At 41.8% G+C, this 14,589-nt stretch overlaps 1 protein-coding gene across 2 annotated transcripts; it reads right to left on the bottom strand.

Annotated features, from left to right (window-relative positions):
- Positions 1–318: 318 nt before the first annotated feature.
- Positions 319–8,358, bottom strand: tpx2 (TPX2 microtubule nucleation factor). Of its 2 annotated transcripts, none has more exons than XM_074680545.1 (17): positions 8,235–8,358; positions 7,672–7,788; positions 4,913–5,041; positions 4,457–4,580; positions 4,237–4,293; positions 4,003–4,119; positions 3,781–3,890; positions 3,536–3,684; positions 3,107–3,278; positions 2,870–3,008; positions 2,187–2,403; positions 1,981–2,076; positions 1,719–1,892; positions 1,496–1,642; positions 1,300–1,411; positions 756–943; positions 319–646 (listed from the first exon to the last, which is right to left on the bottom strand). In XM_074680545.1, exons 2-17 carry the CDS (start codon positions 7,757–7,759, stop codon positions 536–538), a joined length of 2,130 nt encoding a protein of 709 aa, XP_074536646.1. In that variant the 5' UTR covers positions 7,760–7,788; positions 8,235–8,358; the 3' UTR covers positions 319–535. The 2 variants fall into 2 exon arrangements, with proteins under 2 accessions (XP_074536646.1, XP_074536647.1); XM_074680546.1 differs by having other exon boundaries at positions 756–922.
- Positions 8,359–14,589: the final 6,231 nt, after the last annotated feature.

The following is a 14,589-nucleotide window of genomic DNA, read 5'->3' as shown; positions in this document are numbered from 1 at the left end:
TCAGTGCTGTCCAATGAGAGCACTGATGGTCACACACGTGGATGCGTTTACAGAATATAGTCCACTTGCAAAAAAAGTACAATCTGAATACGAACCGCACCAAATGAAAAAAAATAAAGTCTGCTTTTGGTCCGGACCAAACAAGTGGACCAAAGGACTTTTCTGGTCTGAATACAGCCTAAATGTGCATTCATTCAGCTGAATTACTGGGAGATCCTTGTTCAGGAGAGTTTCACATACTGAGCTCATTTTTGCCGATTTAGGGTCCATGGTCACTTGCTTAATTCAACAATACTTTATTAAAAGAAGGTCAAAGAGCAAGACAATAAAAGATAATATACATGTGGTTAAGATCTAAAGCTCAAAGAATAGACAAAACAAAGCTTCAATAAATCCAAAAAACTTCTATTTACAAGTTCACAGCCAAGAGATCTGACTGACCAGGGATAGGGGAACATTTCAGCGGCTTAAGCCTAAAATAGATAAGAAAAAAGTTGTATGCAGGTTTCTACAAGGTGGGGGCAGAGCAAGATGATCACAAGCGGAAGCGGTCAGAGAAGTTTGGTGAGTGAGGCACCGTGAGAGGAAGTTCACTCTTCTTTAGAGCCACAGGTTTGTAGTGTCTGATGGGCTGGGCCTTATGAACCTGCAGGAGGTCAAAGAAGAGAGTCAGGCTGAACCACAGAGACAGCTGTTCATTCTCAGTTTGTCAAATCTCAGACACGGTGTTTGGAAATGGTAAATGTTGTGCTCACCTGTTCTTGCCGCATCCTAGCAATTTCTTCCTTCTCCTTCTGCTCCTCCTCTCGCCTTCGTTCCTCCTCCATCAGCGCCCTGAGAGCCTCCTTCTCGCTGGCCAGTCGCTCGTACTCCTGTCGCTCCCGGGCCCTCCGCTCTGTGGACAGCTCGAAGGCCTCTGGCACTGTGGAAGAGCAACTGCCTTCTAAAGAGTGCCGCAACCGAGTGAAGTAAAGGCAACAAGAACAGTGAGTGACACGACATGGCAGAGCGTTGCAGCCTCAGCAGAGAGCTGAAACACTCTGCAGGAGCACATTCAACCCTTGACACACCAACTTTTCTTTTACACATACACACACTCACAGCCTAGAAATATAGCTGCACAAACAAGGGTTTCAAGCAGCAGATACTAAAGTTTCAGATATCTACTCAGTGTTGAAGCTTCTCTAACGGAGTGTTGGTAGCCTTTCTGAGGCTGTGCTGTGAAGCTTCTATCTTTCATAGTTCAGATGTAGTTAGGAAGCTCAGTAAGGGTTTTCATGGTGCATGTTTGACTCTTACCTGCTAAAGTGCGTCTCTCCTTTTTAGGCATGAAAGGCTCTTGATGAGTGACTGTGTTTGGTCTTGCTTTGAATATTGTGGCCTCCTCACGTTGTTTCTGCTCTTCTTTCACCTTCAAACACATTGTATGTCTAAATCTGGAGGTGAAGGCTTTAAAAGTGTTTTTAAAAGTGTTTTAAAATATTTACATCCATACCATCTGCTCCCAGCGGCTGGTCTTCACCGCTCCTCGCTCGTTCATGCGCAGTCTGAACGGCTCAGGCTTTGTGGGCTCCAGCTTCTTCTTCTCTGGGAGCATTACGGTCTCAAAGTCGGGCAGAGGCTGGGCTTTAAACTGTGGAACCTGGACCCAAAGAAACTAGAGATTTAAGAGCTGGGACTTCATTCAGACTTAAAAGCGTTAAAAGTGTGACACCCACCTCTTCCTTTCTCATCTCCTCCAGTCTCTTCTCTTTCAGCGCCCTCCTTTCCCGCTCCCTCTCTTCAAATGAGAAAGGACACACCTCCACGTGGTGGTTCTCTTGGAGCCGGGGCTGGAAGGGGAGGCCAAAGTGAGGGACTGGAGGGGCCTTGATTGGTGATGGGCGTTTTACCTGATGGAAAAGTGACCAGGTTGAGATTCAAGCACAGCCTGTATGGGAAATGAGAAAATATACCAAAACATAATATGAACCACCTTACCTCCTCAGCCTTTGGCTCCACATGGATCCTCTTCTTGAGGGCAAAAGCTGGAGACTCTGGGACTGTGGGAGGGAGAACTTTCTTCTCTGGTAATCCCTGTGAAAAGAGGTGGAATTTCTCTTTCAGATCACTTTAAGACCACATAAGAATTGCTGTAATGTTGTACCAAGCATGTTCTTGCAGCTGATTTGAGGGTTTACGCTCACCACCACTCCCTCCAGGATCTTTTTGGGCAGAGGCTGGGACTTGAATGTGAGCTTCTCCTCTTCCTCCTGAGGTTTGGATGCTTGTCTCTCCTGGAGCCTTTTTTCAATCTGCAGCTGGAAGCTTTCAGGTACTGTTGGTTCCTTCACAGTTGGTTTTCTTAGGCCTTCCACACCCTCCAATATTTTCTTGTTTAACTCCAAAGCCTTGAATTTAAACCTGTAGTTAAACACTAAGTTAGTGCGGACTCTAGTTACCCATCAAAGACAAATTTCATCTGGTAGGAAACATTTTCATTCCACTTTGATTTTCATAATAACCATTTCTTGCAGCCTCTTATGCCTTTCAATTCTAGCTTTGGTATGAGAGTATGCCAGAGAACACTAGAGTGGAGTAGAAACAAGCTTTAATGTCCCTAAGGGGCAATTCATTTTACAGACAGCAGTCAACACAATATAAAAAATACTTGGACACAAATACATCAAACACAGCACAGCACAGATAATTCAAGAAACCAACAGCGGCAGAATATAAGAGTCTATATCTGATTGAGCTGCACCTGGGCAGACTGAACCTTCTCGCTGATGGCAGCATCTGAAACTCCTCATGTAAAGGATGCTGGTATTTGATCCGTTTCTGCTTTAAATTCTGTTTGACTGACAAGGACAAACAAAAGCAAACATACTTGTTGAGTTTCTCCAGCTCCTCTTCCTCCAGCTCAGCGCTGCTCTTCACTGTGGGTGCTCGGCTCCTCTGGTTGGTGAGCAGGTGTGGAGTGTGAGGCTGGGTGAGCTTCAGGCCGTCACTCTTCACTGGGGATGGCCCTGGGAGGAATGTACATGGATTTAGTCAGTGTTTGTTACACGTGACAGTGTGCTTCAACAGAAAGCTGGAGAAGACAGTTTCTACGTCTCCTGCCCACCTCTGGCCTGACTCCTGCGGCTGCGGAGATGGTAACGTTCAGGAGTTCGTTTCTGGAACTGTGCGATCTGCTGAGCCATGGGCACGTAGGCTGCTGGCTCCTCCACCTTTCTCTTGGTGCCCTTCGACAGGTTGAAGGGTTTCGGTATTGTGGCCCCTCTTGGAGCCTTTGCCTGACAAAGATTATGAAGTTTTGAACAGTAGGCTTTGGATATTTTCCAAAAACACAGCATGACTGGTGTCTTCAACATTTATTCTTATAAATGTCTACTCATGCAAAGCTTCACAAATCTGCCGTTTCCAATTCTGTGATGCAAAAAACCTAATCTAATGAACTGGGAGTTGGAATCAAAGCTGTGGAAACCCTGTCTTATAGATTCCTCAGCACTCACGTTTTTACACATGATCCCCAAAGAAATCAGATACTCACTGGGGAGGAGGGTTTGCGCAGCTGGGACATGAAGTCCACCTCTTTGTTAGCTGTACTGGATGCAGTGGCTGCCTTTGAGCGAGTGCTGGTGTTGAAGTGGAACTCTTTGGGCACAGTGGCTGAAAGAACCATCTTCTGTGGTAGTACATCTGTAACAGTGACAGAGTAAAGTCAGCCTTTCATAAAACCTGAAGACCAGTACATGTTCTTTTGAGTCAGCACATGGATACAGCAGGGATACTCACCACCAGCCAGAGCAGCTTTGTAGCTGGCCTCATTCTTCTTGCGATGCAGAGCGACCTCCCTCTGCAGGTTCCTGATACGTTCCAGCTCCAGAGCCTCAGAGCTGTTTGGCCTGTTTCAAAGACAAGAAAAATAGATTTAAGTGGCAGCTCAGTCTGACGTGGAAAAACTGACATCTATCTCCTCACTATGCTGCTGTGAACCACTGATGGCTCCAGACTCACTCGTGGTCTGCAGGTGTTGGAGCCGCTGGACAGGACGCTGCAGCAGTTCTGGAATTCATCTGCCTGGTCCTGCGATGGGTGCTCGTGCTAGTTCGGACTGGCCGAGCAGCAGGACTCCTAGAATTCACAGCTACATTTGAGACTTCAAAAGCAACAAATGACTTCCAGCATGGAGGCATCAGCTGTCACAAAGAACATAAAAACATCTTCAGGATACCACACGTCATCACTTACTTCTTCTGCTTCTTTAGCGGTGGTGCTGCTGTTGTGTTGGATTTACGTTTCGAGACCCTAAAATGAAAAATCAGAAACGAGCTCATTAAACTGAACTATTGAAGAGATGCAAAAGCTCCAAAACATATGCTCCCCCTGTTCCTTGTGATGCAACAAGAAATTTGATTTCCTAGAGAGATGGGTCTTTGTTAATCCAGACCACCACACACAATGACTGTACCTGCGTGGTTGTGCAGGGGGTTGATCCGAGGTCAATGTTCTGGCCCGGGTTCCAGTTTGAGTAGGTGCTGCATTGCCCCAGGATGTCACCAGGTTTGAAGGCGCAGATGTGGATCCACAGGGCTCTGCAATAGAAATTGGTCTCTTAATCAAACCCTGAGGACTTTTCACTGATTTGCAGAAGACAAAGGATCAAGAGTTTTTTTTTTTAATTTTACACCCATGTTTGATACCTTGGTGCTCTATGAAATACAGCGGACAACCACATTTTTGTGTGATCCTGTTTTAATGAAATCTTCCACAGCAAAAACTTGAAGTAAATAACTTTCAATCCAAGTTCACCCTTTATGAGGTCATCTCAAGACTTGACAGGTCCTCTTACATTCCTTAACCCATACCTACTCTGTTTGCATTCTCAGCAATAAGCAGTGGTGGGGGCTCAGCAGAGACAACATACCTGGCTCTATGTCCGTCTTGATTTGAGGAGCTATAATGGCTCTGGGCAGGTTGGGAGTACAGCTCCTGGAGAAGTGACGATCAACTCCTGGTGTTGTAAGGTGACCATCTGCTACCCGAGCCTGGTGTTCTGCAGGGCAGTCAGAGATTTAGGACGTCTTCACACTGACAAACCATACCTTGCATAAGCACGTTTTAATCCTAAATAGTGCTGCACGATTTGGGGAAAAGGTGCGATTTGCGATTAGGTGGACAATATTGCGATTGCGATTGTGATTGCGATTTAATAAAAAAAGTTGTGTCATGATGAGTCTACAGACTTGCTTGGTTATCATGGAGAAAAATCTGAATTGCATGTGCTGACATTGCGATTGCGATATCCTCTCTTGCGATTACGTAATTGCATGTGCTGACATTGCGATTGCGATAGTCGTGCAGCCCTAACCCTATAAAGCCCAGTTCGTTTAATCAGTGTGACTGCATGTGTGTCATACCTAAGCACATGTCACTTCTCTGCTTTGGCACAGTTCACTTCATGCACAAGCACAAGCATGCAAACATGAGGTATGATCCATGACATGATCACTGTGACCAATCATTGTAAACAGTAGCAGGGTGTTAAAGGGCTGTGTTGGACCTTAATGACTTACAGGGTATATACCAAAACCCTGAGGTTGATTTCAATACCTTTTTAAGACTTTTTCAAAAGCCTTTAAAAAAGTTTTAAGACTTTATCGCAACTTTCAGTTGTTGTTGGCATCCACTTTTTAACAGTTGTAGTTTATAGTTTTACAGAAATGATGTAAGCTAAGGAGGAATAAAGCTTGAAAGAACAAATGAAACTAAAGGCAGGTTTATCAACACTCTCACAAAAAGAAACAGCAGTTATTCAAGGCCAACTTGCTGAAAAAATGAGAAATTATTTAATCATTTTTTTTTATTTTGGACATGTGCCGGAGATTGTGTGATTTGCTTTAATGTTGTATTTAATTTCTCTTTATGAAACTAGAAATGACATTATTTATAGCTGGTGTTTATACTGCTCACAATCCTTATTGTTGTATTTTATTGTAACTACAGTCTTTATGTATCTTTTTTATTTTATTCTTTTTTATTTTTGTATTTTTCTACTGACTCCATCGATTTCTGCTGTTAACACAATAATTTTCCAGTTTGGGATCAATAAAGTAACTCTGTTCTTTTATATTCTATTTTAGAACTTTATCGGCTGAATGTTTAACGTCCCAATCAGGGAACAGTTGCAATGAGGAAAATAAATATTCATGGATTTTTTGGGGGAGTCAAAGCTTGAATACCTATGAAACTTTACCTCATAAAACCACAATTAAGGCTTTTAATACTTTTTAAGGCCCTTAATTTTCCCAAAATTGATTTATTAACTTTTAATACTTTTCAAGACCCCACGGACACCCTGAACTTAATATAAACCAAAAAGTCTCTAAAGTTGTAGCAGTGCTCTCTGTGTCTCGTTGTGCTGATGCTGATGAGATAGGCTTCATGTGAATAGATGCTCAGGATAACACAGGGCCATGCGTGTATGCCAAACCTGCTATAGTCTGGTTCATATAGGAGTAGTGTGACCAATGGCCATACTCTCCAGAGGGGGAACAATCATGCTTGATATGGCACGGTTCGAATGGCCAGTGTGACCGCGCCCTCACACAACAGTTTCTGTTACAGTTCTTTGAGTTATTTACACTGCAGTGAATCCTCAACACATCCATTTTAAGTCAATTTGAAAATCATTTGGTCTGTTGACACTCCAAAATGAGTCCTACTTGATAACTTGATACACACTTGATTTGCCACTTTTTATAAGCTGTCAGCTCCTGTAGCAAAACATTAACAATATTTTAATCAAATAAAGCTCTAGACCTAGAGACAAAGGGAGGAGCAGGGCAGAGTTTCCACTAGCTTGAGGTTTGAGATGAACTAGAATCAACCACATGATGTGTTAGGTTTTTGACCGGCTTTGCAAAAAATAGATTTCACCGTCTAGCAGCAAACATTCAAGTATTATTAATAATAGCTTATTAAAGCAATAACACAATCAAATGCATAAACAGTTTCGGGAAGTTTAGTGATGAAACCTGCCACAATAGGTCATTAGGTCTCTGGTTACACATTTCAGGAGATTAACAAGAGGGAAAGACTTCAATCTACAGTGTGCGAGTATCAAGGCTGGTTCTTTTTGGTGCTACACGGATCTTCTAGGGATCTCAAACTCGTGCCATGTAGGGCCAAGAGGCTGCAGGTTTTCCTTCCAACCAAACACTACACCAGCTGATTCCACTGATTACCTAACCTTAAAGCATAGAGCATGGATTAATCAGTGAAACCAGCTGGTGAAGTTCTTGGTTGGATAGAAAACCTGCAGCCTCTTGGCCCTCCATGGCACAAGTCTGACACCTGTGTTCTAGGATAAGCACTTCAGAAAGTGAATGAATGATTTTCCTGTATGTGAAAAATTCCCAAACAAACATGACATTGTTTTGCAAAACTATACAAAGGTTAAAAACAAAACAGGTCTAAGGGACAGCACCGTACCCGCAAACAAAATAAAAACGTTTCGACTCGTGTTATTTTCAGAGCTGTGGGCCTAAATGTTTACACTGAATATTTCTTTAAATAAATAAAATTTATTTCAAAATTTCATTTTGCAAAGGCGGGAGATGATCGATTCAGAATGCAAAGAGGAAAAACGACAAGATTAAAACGTACAAGAGAGAGGAGACTTACCAAACCACTCATCTCCATTTTCTCCATTCTCCAGTTCTTTCAGGTCCACGACGTGGGACGGGGCATCAAATTCATACAGTTCGGCCATAATGCCAAACTGTGTTGTCGAAAGTCCACCTTAACAGGAGTTATACAAATCAGTCTGTGAAGCAGCCCTGAGTCAGTTTTAACGCTCGTTAGCGCTACACGTAGCTGAAAATGACTGTCTGTACAGCGGATGTGAACGTAAACTAGTTCAGGAAACAACAAATACATGTATATTTTTTATCGTAACGTCTAATCACGGTGTAACGTAGAAACGTTGCATTCATTTCTTACGCAATTTCTTACATATGAACGATAAAGAGAATAGTCAGAGAGAAAAATAATCAAGCTAACTCGCTAATGCTACTTATATGGTGCACAACTTCAAAAGCAGACGTTACAAAGTCTAACTTGGAATATATAACTCAAAATACAAATTTATATGATAACGGAAATCTTTCAGTTAAATTCCAGTTTTCAGGTGAAAAAAAATACTGAGTAAAGCACTAAGAAAAGGTCTAACCCGGTGACAGTCTTACCGAAGATGTTTGTTCCAGAAACAACGCAGGAGACACTGAAACCCAGCCGTTACCGTTTAAATTCCCTGTCCTTTGAAACATCCAATGGCGGTTGGGTATTCACAAGCTCTGCGCTCATTGGTTCACAAACTTCGACTTCCTGTAATCAATCTAGAAAAAAAAGTCAACAAAGATTTATCAACAAATAAAATAATCTAAAATACAAATAAAGACATAATGCTTTAGAGAAAGCGTCTTAAGACTGTTGCGATGTTAATGTGTCATTTATTCCTCATACAAAGGAACATATTAGTGATGTAGATGAAACACAACGTGCTAGAGCATTTATTTTCTGCAGGGAGGAATGAGTTCCTGTGTCCCTCAGTCCTGGGGGGAATTCAACGAAGCTGGTTAAAAAAGGCCGGGCTACTTTAATGAAAAGCCCGGGCTACTTTAATGAAAAGCCCCGACGTATCGATTGTCGAAATGACGAAATCATGTCGAAAAGCAGGAGCGGAGACGTTTCCCTCAGCGGAGCAAAAACTCCTCATGGAGTCGTATGATGACTACAAACTGAAAATCACATAAAAGGGTAACACGGTGCCAGAGATGCTGCTGGTTCAAGAATACCATGCTTATGTGTCAAATCAACACTGACTGTTTCTGCTGAGTTTGATGACCTTTTTTCTTCTCACCCTGAAGCTCCACCCACTGCTGTGGCTCAAAGGACATTGATTAAATTTTAGCTGTATATATATATATATATATATATATATATATATATATATATATATATATATATATATATATATATATATATAAGCACTGACATACAGTGGAAAACAGTAGAAAAAAAACATGTATAGATGAGATGTCATTTTTTTTTATTAGAGATGATAGTGATACAGTGCCCTATATTTGAATAAGGGGGAATGAATACGGACTGTGAAAGCGGGGCCTCACAATCCATCTGACTTTTTGGGGTTTTAAGCAGGACGTGTCAGAAAAGTTACCAAAAGGTCTCAATTTATGTTTCTGAACAAGATCATCATTCATTGGAATAGAATAGAATAGAAAAGAATAGAATAGAATAGAAAAGAATAGAATAGAATAGAAAAGAATAGAATGGAACTTTATTGTCATGTAACAAGTACAACGGAATTGAAGTCACAGCAGCAATCAAGGAAACAAAAGTAAGAAAGTGTATAGAAAGTGCAAAAAGGTCCATAAGAAAACAGATGCTGACAGTTTGTCCATCATTGTCCGGTCAGCCAGCCTCCACCTCCACAGGGTCCAGGTGGAGTTCTTCCAACATGGCGTTGGTGTCTGGTGCTCTGTTAGCCATGTCTGTGAAAAGCATGATGCTACTCTGCCTTCCAGTATTCCCTCTGTTGCTGGGTTAGCACAGCTAGCTTGTCCATCTCATTGGAGATATATCCCACGTTCCCAATAACGATGGATGGAAGGACAGGTCCATGTCGTCACTTCTTAGCTCACATCTGAGGACCAGCATGTTGTCCTCACCTCCTTCTCCTCACCTTGTGGGAAGACATCAGGCCTTACACGGGTTAGCATTGACATGTTACAGGCTGCTAACAGCTGAGTTCACATGTAAACAATGCAGCCATGGTTACATGTAGGATCTCCAGACAAACAAGTAAAAATATCACTGAAGCTACAAAAAGTTTGGTGTCCATGACCAAAAAATAAACCATGCAAAGTAATGATCCACTCCAAATACAAAGATTATGAAAAAGAGATGAAAAAATTAAAAGAAACGGACAAAAAAGAGAGAGCTGTTACAAAAGAGCAGCCGTAAGCAACAGGTCAGCTCCTAGCAATGAATTACAGTTCTGGATTAATTTAATGTGAGATATGCACTTCACAAGGCGTCTTTCAGAAGCTCGTCAGACCTTCTCTGGGATACAGCTAAGTTAAGCCTGACCTTAAGCCTGCCCGGGACCAGGCTTGTTGCTCTGGCTAATTTACCATGGTTACCAAGCCACGCTAGCCCTAAGCCTCGTTTGTGGAACTGAATTCTCACTAAAGTTAGCGAGGCTAACCGAATTAAGCCAGGGTTTGAGCTAAGCCAGCTTTGTGGAATACCCCCCTGGTTCAATAAGGCAGTGATTCCCAACTAGGGGTGAGTGTACCCCTCGGGGCACGCAAACACATCACTGGGAAACATTTGATAATTTATTTCCAACTTGGAAGTACTGAGATAAGCGTGTCCATAAAATGGCACATGTGTGCTACAACTAGTTTCCCCAGGGAGACAATAACCTAGAGATGGGTATCTTTAACTCTGAAACTATATGGTACCAATGCCTGGCAATTGGTATCTGTACTCAATGGTATCAATTTTTGGTACTTGTGTATATTTATGTGGTATTGTTTGATAATAAAATCTCAACTTTTATCAATTTAACATATTTATTTCTCAGAAGATAAACTTGCAAAGCTGTGTTCATGTCCAGCATGGAAAATCACCAACTCTTCTACTCCCTCACAGTCACAGGGATGAAACATGGTGTTTGATTTTATGTGAATCAGTACTTGTTACTATGGACAGAATTTAGACAGTACCTAAAAAACGACCTAATTTGGTACCAATCCCTACCTGTAACACAGCCACACCAAAATACCAAAATCAAAACAGATTCTTGTCTGCAAATATGAAAGACAAGTGAGCTCAAGTGTCTCATTAAAGCTAAGATGACAGATAAAAAGAAAATTAACTGTCTTTAGTGAGTCTCAATGTTATTTAATGAAGTGTTTTTTTTCCTGATAATGAAAGTTTAAATGACTGATTAAAGTGGACTTATTCAGTGGACTTTTTCCCTTTGGTAAATCTAACAAGAGCTAGATGTAAAGGCAGGTTGATTATTTTTATTACTTTTTTTCAAGGCAACACATTATTTATTTTTATGTTTAAATTGAGTAAAAAGAAGAAAATACTGGGGAATTAAATTTTCAAATTAAGGAGATAAAAGGATTTTCGTTTTATAAGCAGATGTGTTGCATTCTACTTTTGAAGACTCATCAACACTCAGGAGCGAGCGGTACTCATGGCATGACAAAAAAGCTCAGGAGGTACACAGAACAAAAAAGGTTGGGAAACACTGCAATAAGGAATAGGAAGCTATATTTTTGCTATTATTTGTTGCTAGGCGCCGCTCTGTTGGTTGTTGCTGCCTGCTGCAGCAGCTCTGGATGTTCTACATGTTGCTATGGATGCATTGTTTACATGTGAAATCAGCTGTTAGCAGTCTGTAGCATGCCAATGCTAACTGGTGCAGGGCCTGATGATTCCCCGCAAGTTGAGGAGAAGGAGGGGAGGACGACGCGCTGGTACTCAAGTGTGTGCTGAGAAGTGGCTACATCGTCCTGTCCTTCCATCCATAGTTACTGGGAATGTAAGATTTATCTCCAGTAAGATGGATGAGCTAGCTGTGCTAACCCGGCACCAGAAGGCAAAGCAGAGACAAGATACAGGAGACAGAGACAGAACAGACTGCTGAAGAAGCTCAGTCCTGGACCCTGTGGAGGTGGAGACTGGCTGACTGGAGAATGGTGGACAAGCTGTCAGCTTCTATTTTATTATGGACCTTTTTGCACTTTCTATACACTTCTTTTACTTTTGTTTTCTTGATTCTTGAATTTCCCCTCTGGGATAAATAAAGTATTTTCTATTCTATTCTATTCTATTCTATTCTATTCTATTCTATTCTATTCTATTCTATTCTATTTTATTTTCTATTCTGTTTTAAATTGCTACTTCTTAGCTTCCCAATTGGGTCGACCAGGAGCGGGTTGATTTATTTTTAAGTCTCTAAGACAACTCCACGCCAGCTGACAGAGTTGAGTAGTGAGAAGAGAAAAAACACAGAAATCTGTGTTTTTCTCTGCTAAAAACAATTTCTTTAACTAATTTTGTAGTGATGGTGGACACAGGAGTCTGTCAGACAGAAAAAGGACAGAAGAGCAGAAGAAAGCTAAACGGGAGAGTGATACAGCCTGAGCTAAAGGCTAATTAGTTGTAACACAGGGGCTAAGCTGTTTGTGATAATGTCCATTCCAACCCACAGTCAGCAGTTATTCTGCAGTGGTCTGTTCAAACTTGAGAGTCTATCAATACAATTACAAGTGAGGTCACGTTAGCTCTGATTGGTAGATGACTGGCAGGACATAGCTAACCAGGATTTACTAATGTTACACATTGTGGTCATGTCTTAAAGCACCGGACTGCCAACTGCGTGGACTATAAATGGCTACTAAACTACTGACAGTGTTTGCTTGTTGTCATGTTAGCCAACAGATATGCCGGGGCACCGGGCTGCCGATGTCACAATATATAGCCGGCTGCTGCAACGTTTGCTTGATGTCACGTTTCAAACCATAGCACTACATAACTGTGCTGATAAGTCCCTCACCTCAGCACGTTGTATCCAGTAAAAAGTTGTCTTGATCGAAGAACATCTGATTTGATCTGATCTCCATTTAACTCCAAAACAAACACACACCTCGCAAAAAGTAATTTACAACAGTGTGTGGAGGCCACAATGTGGCAAGGGGAGTGCAATTTAAACAGATCCTCCTAATAGCATCTTTAACATCCTTGTAATGAAAGTTGTTCTTACACTCCTTCCATTCCTCATATATCAGACTTAGAGTTCCGTTGTTGTCATTTCACAAGTTACACAGCAGTGCATTTGGAAGGAAATTTCATTACACTAGTTTTCACGAGTGTTAACAGACAGTGTTTTCAACTGTAGCTGGTATCAATATATAAATATATACCAATTGAAATTTCCAATCAAACAAATTACCTAATGCTGTGAAAGGAAATGGTGTTTTAAATTTATTTCCAAGTGACAATTTTACTGTTTTCCCTCACTTCATAATCTGTTAAAAGGAGCGGTTACTCCAACTGTGCACTCAGTTATTTTCCCTAACTGCCGCCTCCTACATATAAAGAGGGTACTCTGCAGATATTATTCAGTACTTAAAGCATTGCTCTAATTCTCTGACATCCGAATATTTTAACAGAGGCCATCATATCAGCCATCTGAGACTATGCATTTAATTGCAAATCAGTCTACACATTTGTGGATATTTGCACAGACTTGTAAATGCTTCACACATTTGCAAATCTGTTTACACGCTTGTGAATTTACTTACACGTTCGTGGATTTGCACAGACAAAAGTTATTTTAATACTGATCTGTTTCCATATTTCTGTGTGTGTGTGTGTGTGTGTGTGTGTGTGTGTGTCTGCAGTTCTATTTTTTTTTGTCATAATGATCATATTAAGGCAAGTCCTCAAAGCAATTATATTTACTAAAGTCCTAAAAAACATGACAAACAAGAAGCAGAAAAACATTTTTTACCTTGTGTTTATTCCATGGTTAAACAAAAATGTTTGATACAGTCCATGGATTCAATGTGCATGCTTGAATGTGATTTGCTGTATTAGTACTCATCATAATTTTATAGCCACTCATTGGTGGAAAGTGCGGAGTGGGCGGGGCCCTTCTTTGTGGCACTTGCCGGGGGCGGTACTGTGAGATCCAACAGGAAAAGCTAAAAAAAAAAAAAAGGCGAGTACCACTTGTTAAACGATGGAAATACATGTCAAAGTCACCGTATGTTTAAAGGTATCATAAGCTGCGTTTCCACCAAGCAGTACGGGTCGGTTCAGTACGGTTTGGGACGGTTTGGGACAGTTAAGTCTCATCCTGTTTGCGTTTCCACAGCAAACTGTGCCCTCTCGTGGTGGGCGGCGTGTAAGCCGCATGCCGGAAGCCACAGCTGGTAAACAATAGCGCGACGCCGTAGCAGCTTACCCCGCGATTAAATCCAACAAAGAAGAAAACGCGACACAGTAAACAAAGAGCACGGATGGAAGACATGCAGCATTTCGTCCTCTCTGTGATTTTCATGAAACTCTCTGTTACAAAGTGCAATCAAGCTTCGTTTCAGAGAAGTCTGTGAGCCGCCAGGAGAAATGCTGTCGGGTGAGTGACGATTCTTTTGACCAATCAACTGTCTGCAGTGTGTTGCTCCACCTCCCGAGAGCGGATCGGTTCAGTCTGGCACCCATACGAAAGGGTCCCAAAAAACTGGGACGGCTCGTCTCGGTTTTTAGGGATCCGTCCCGGGATGAGTCTGTGGAAACGCCGCTAAAAGCGCACCATACCGAGACGAACCGACCCGGACTGCTTGGTGGAAACACGGCTATATTCTGGTGTAGCTGCCAGAACCGAAAAATGTGTTACGGTCGCAAAATGAAGTTTGTCCGGTTTGACAAGAGGCCAGCTGTCCAGAGAAAGATAGCTTCATTAGATGTTATGGAAACTGCTGCTAACTACAAGTT

The sequence above is a fragment of the Halichoeres trimaculatus genome, unplaced genomic scaffold (assembly GCF_033239565.1).
Source record: "Halichoeres trimaculatus isolate MK-OKI-2021-1 unplaced genomic scaffold, fHalTri1.1 fHalTri1_scaffold_11, whole genome shotgun sequence".
Taxonomy (NCBI): Eukaryota; Metazoa; Chordata; class Actinopteri; order Labriformes; family Labridae; genus Halichoeres; species Halichoeres trimaculatus.
This window is presented reverse-complemented; position numbering and strand designations above follow the sequence as displayed.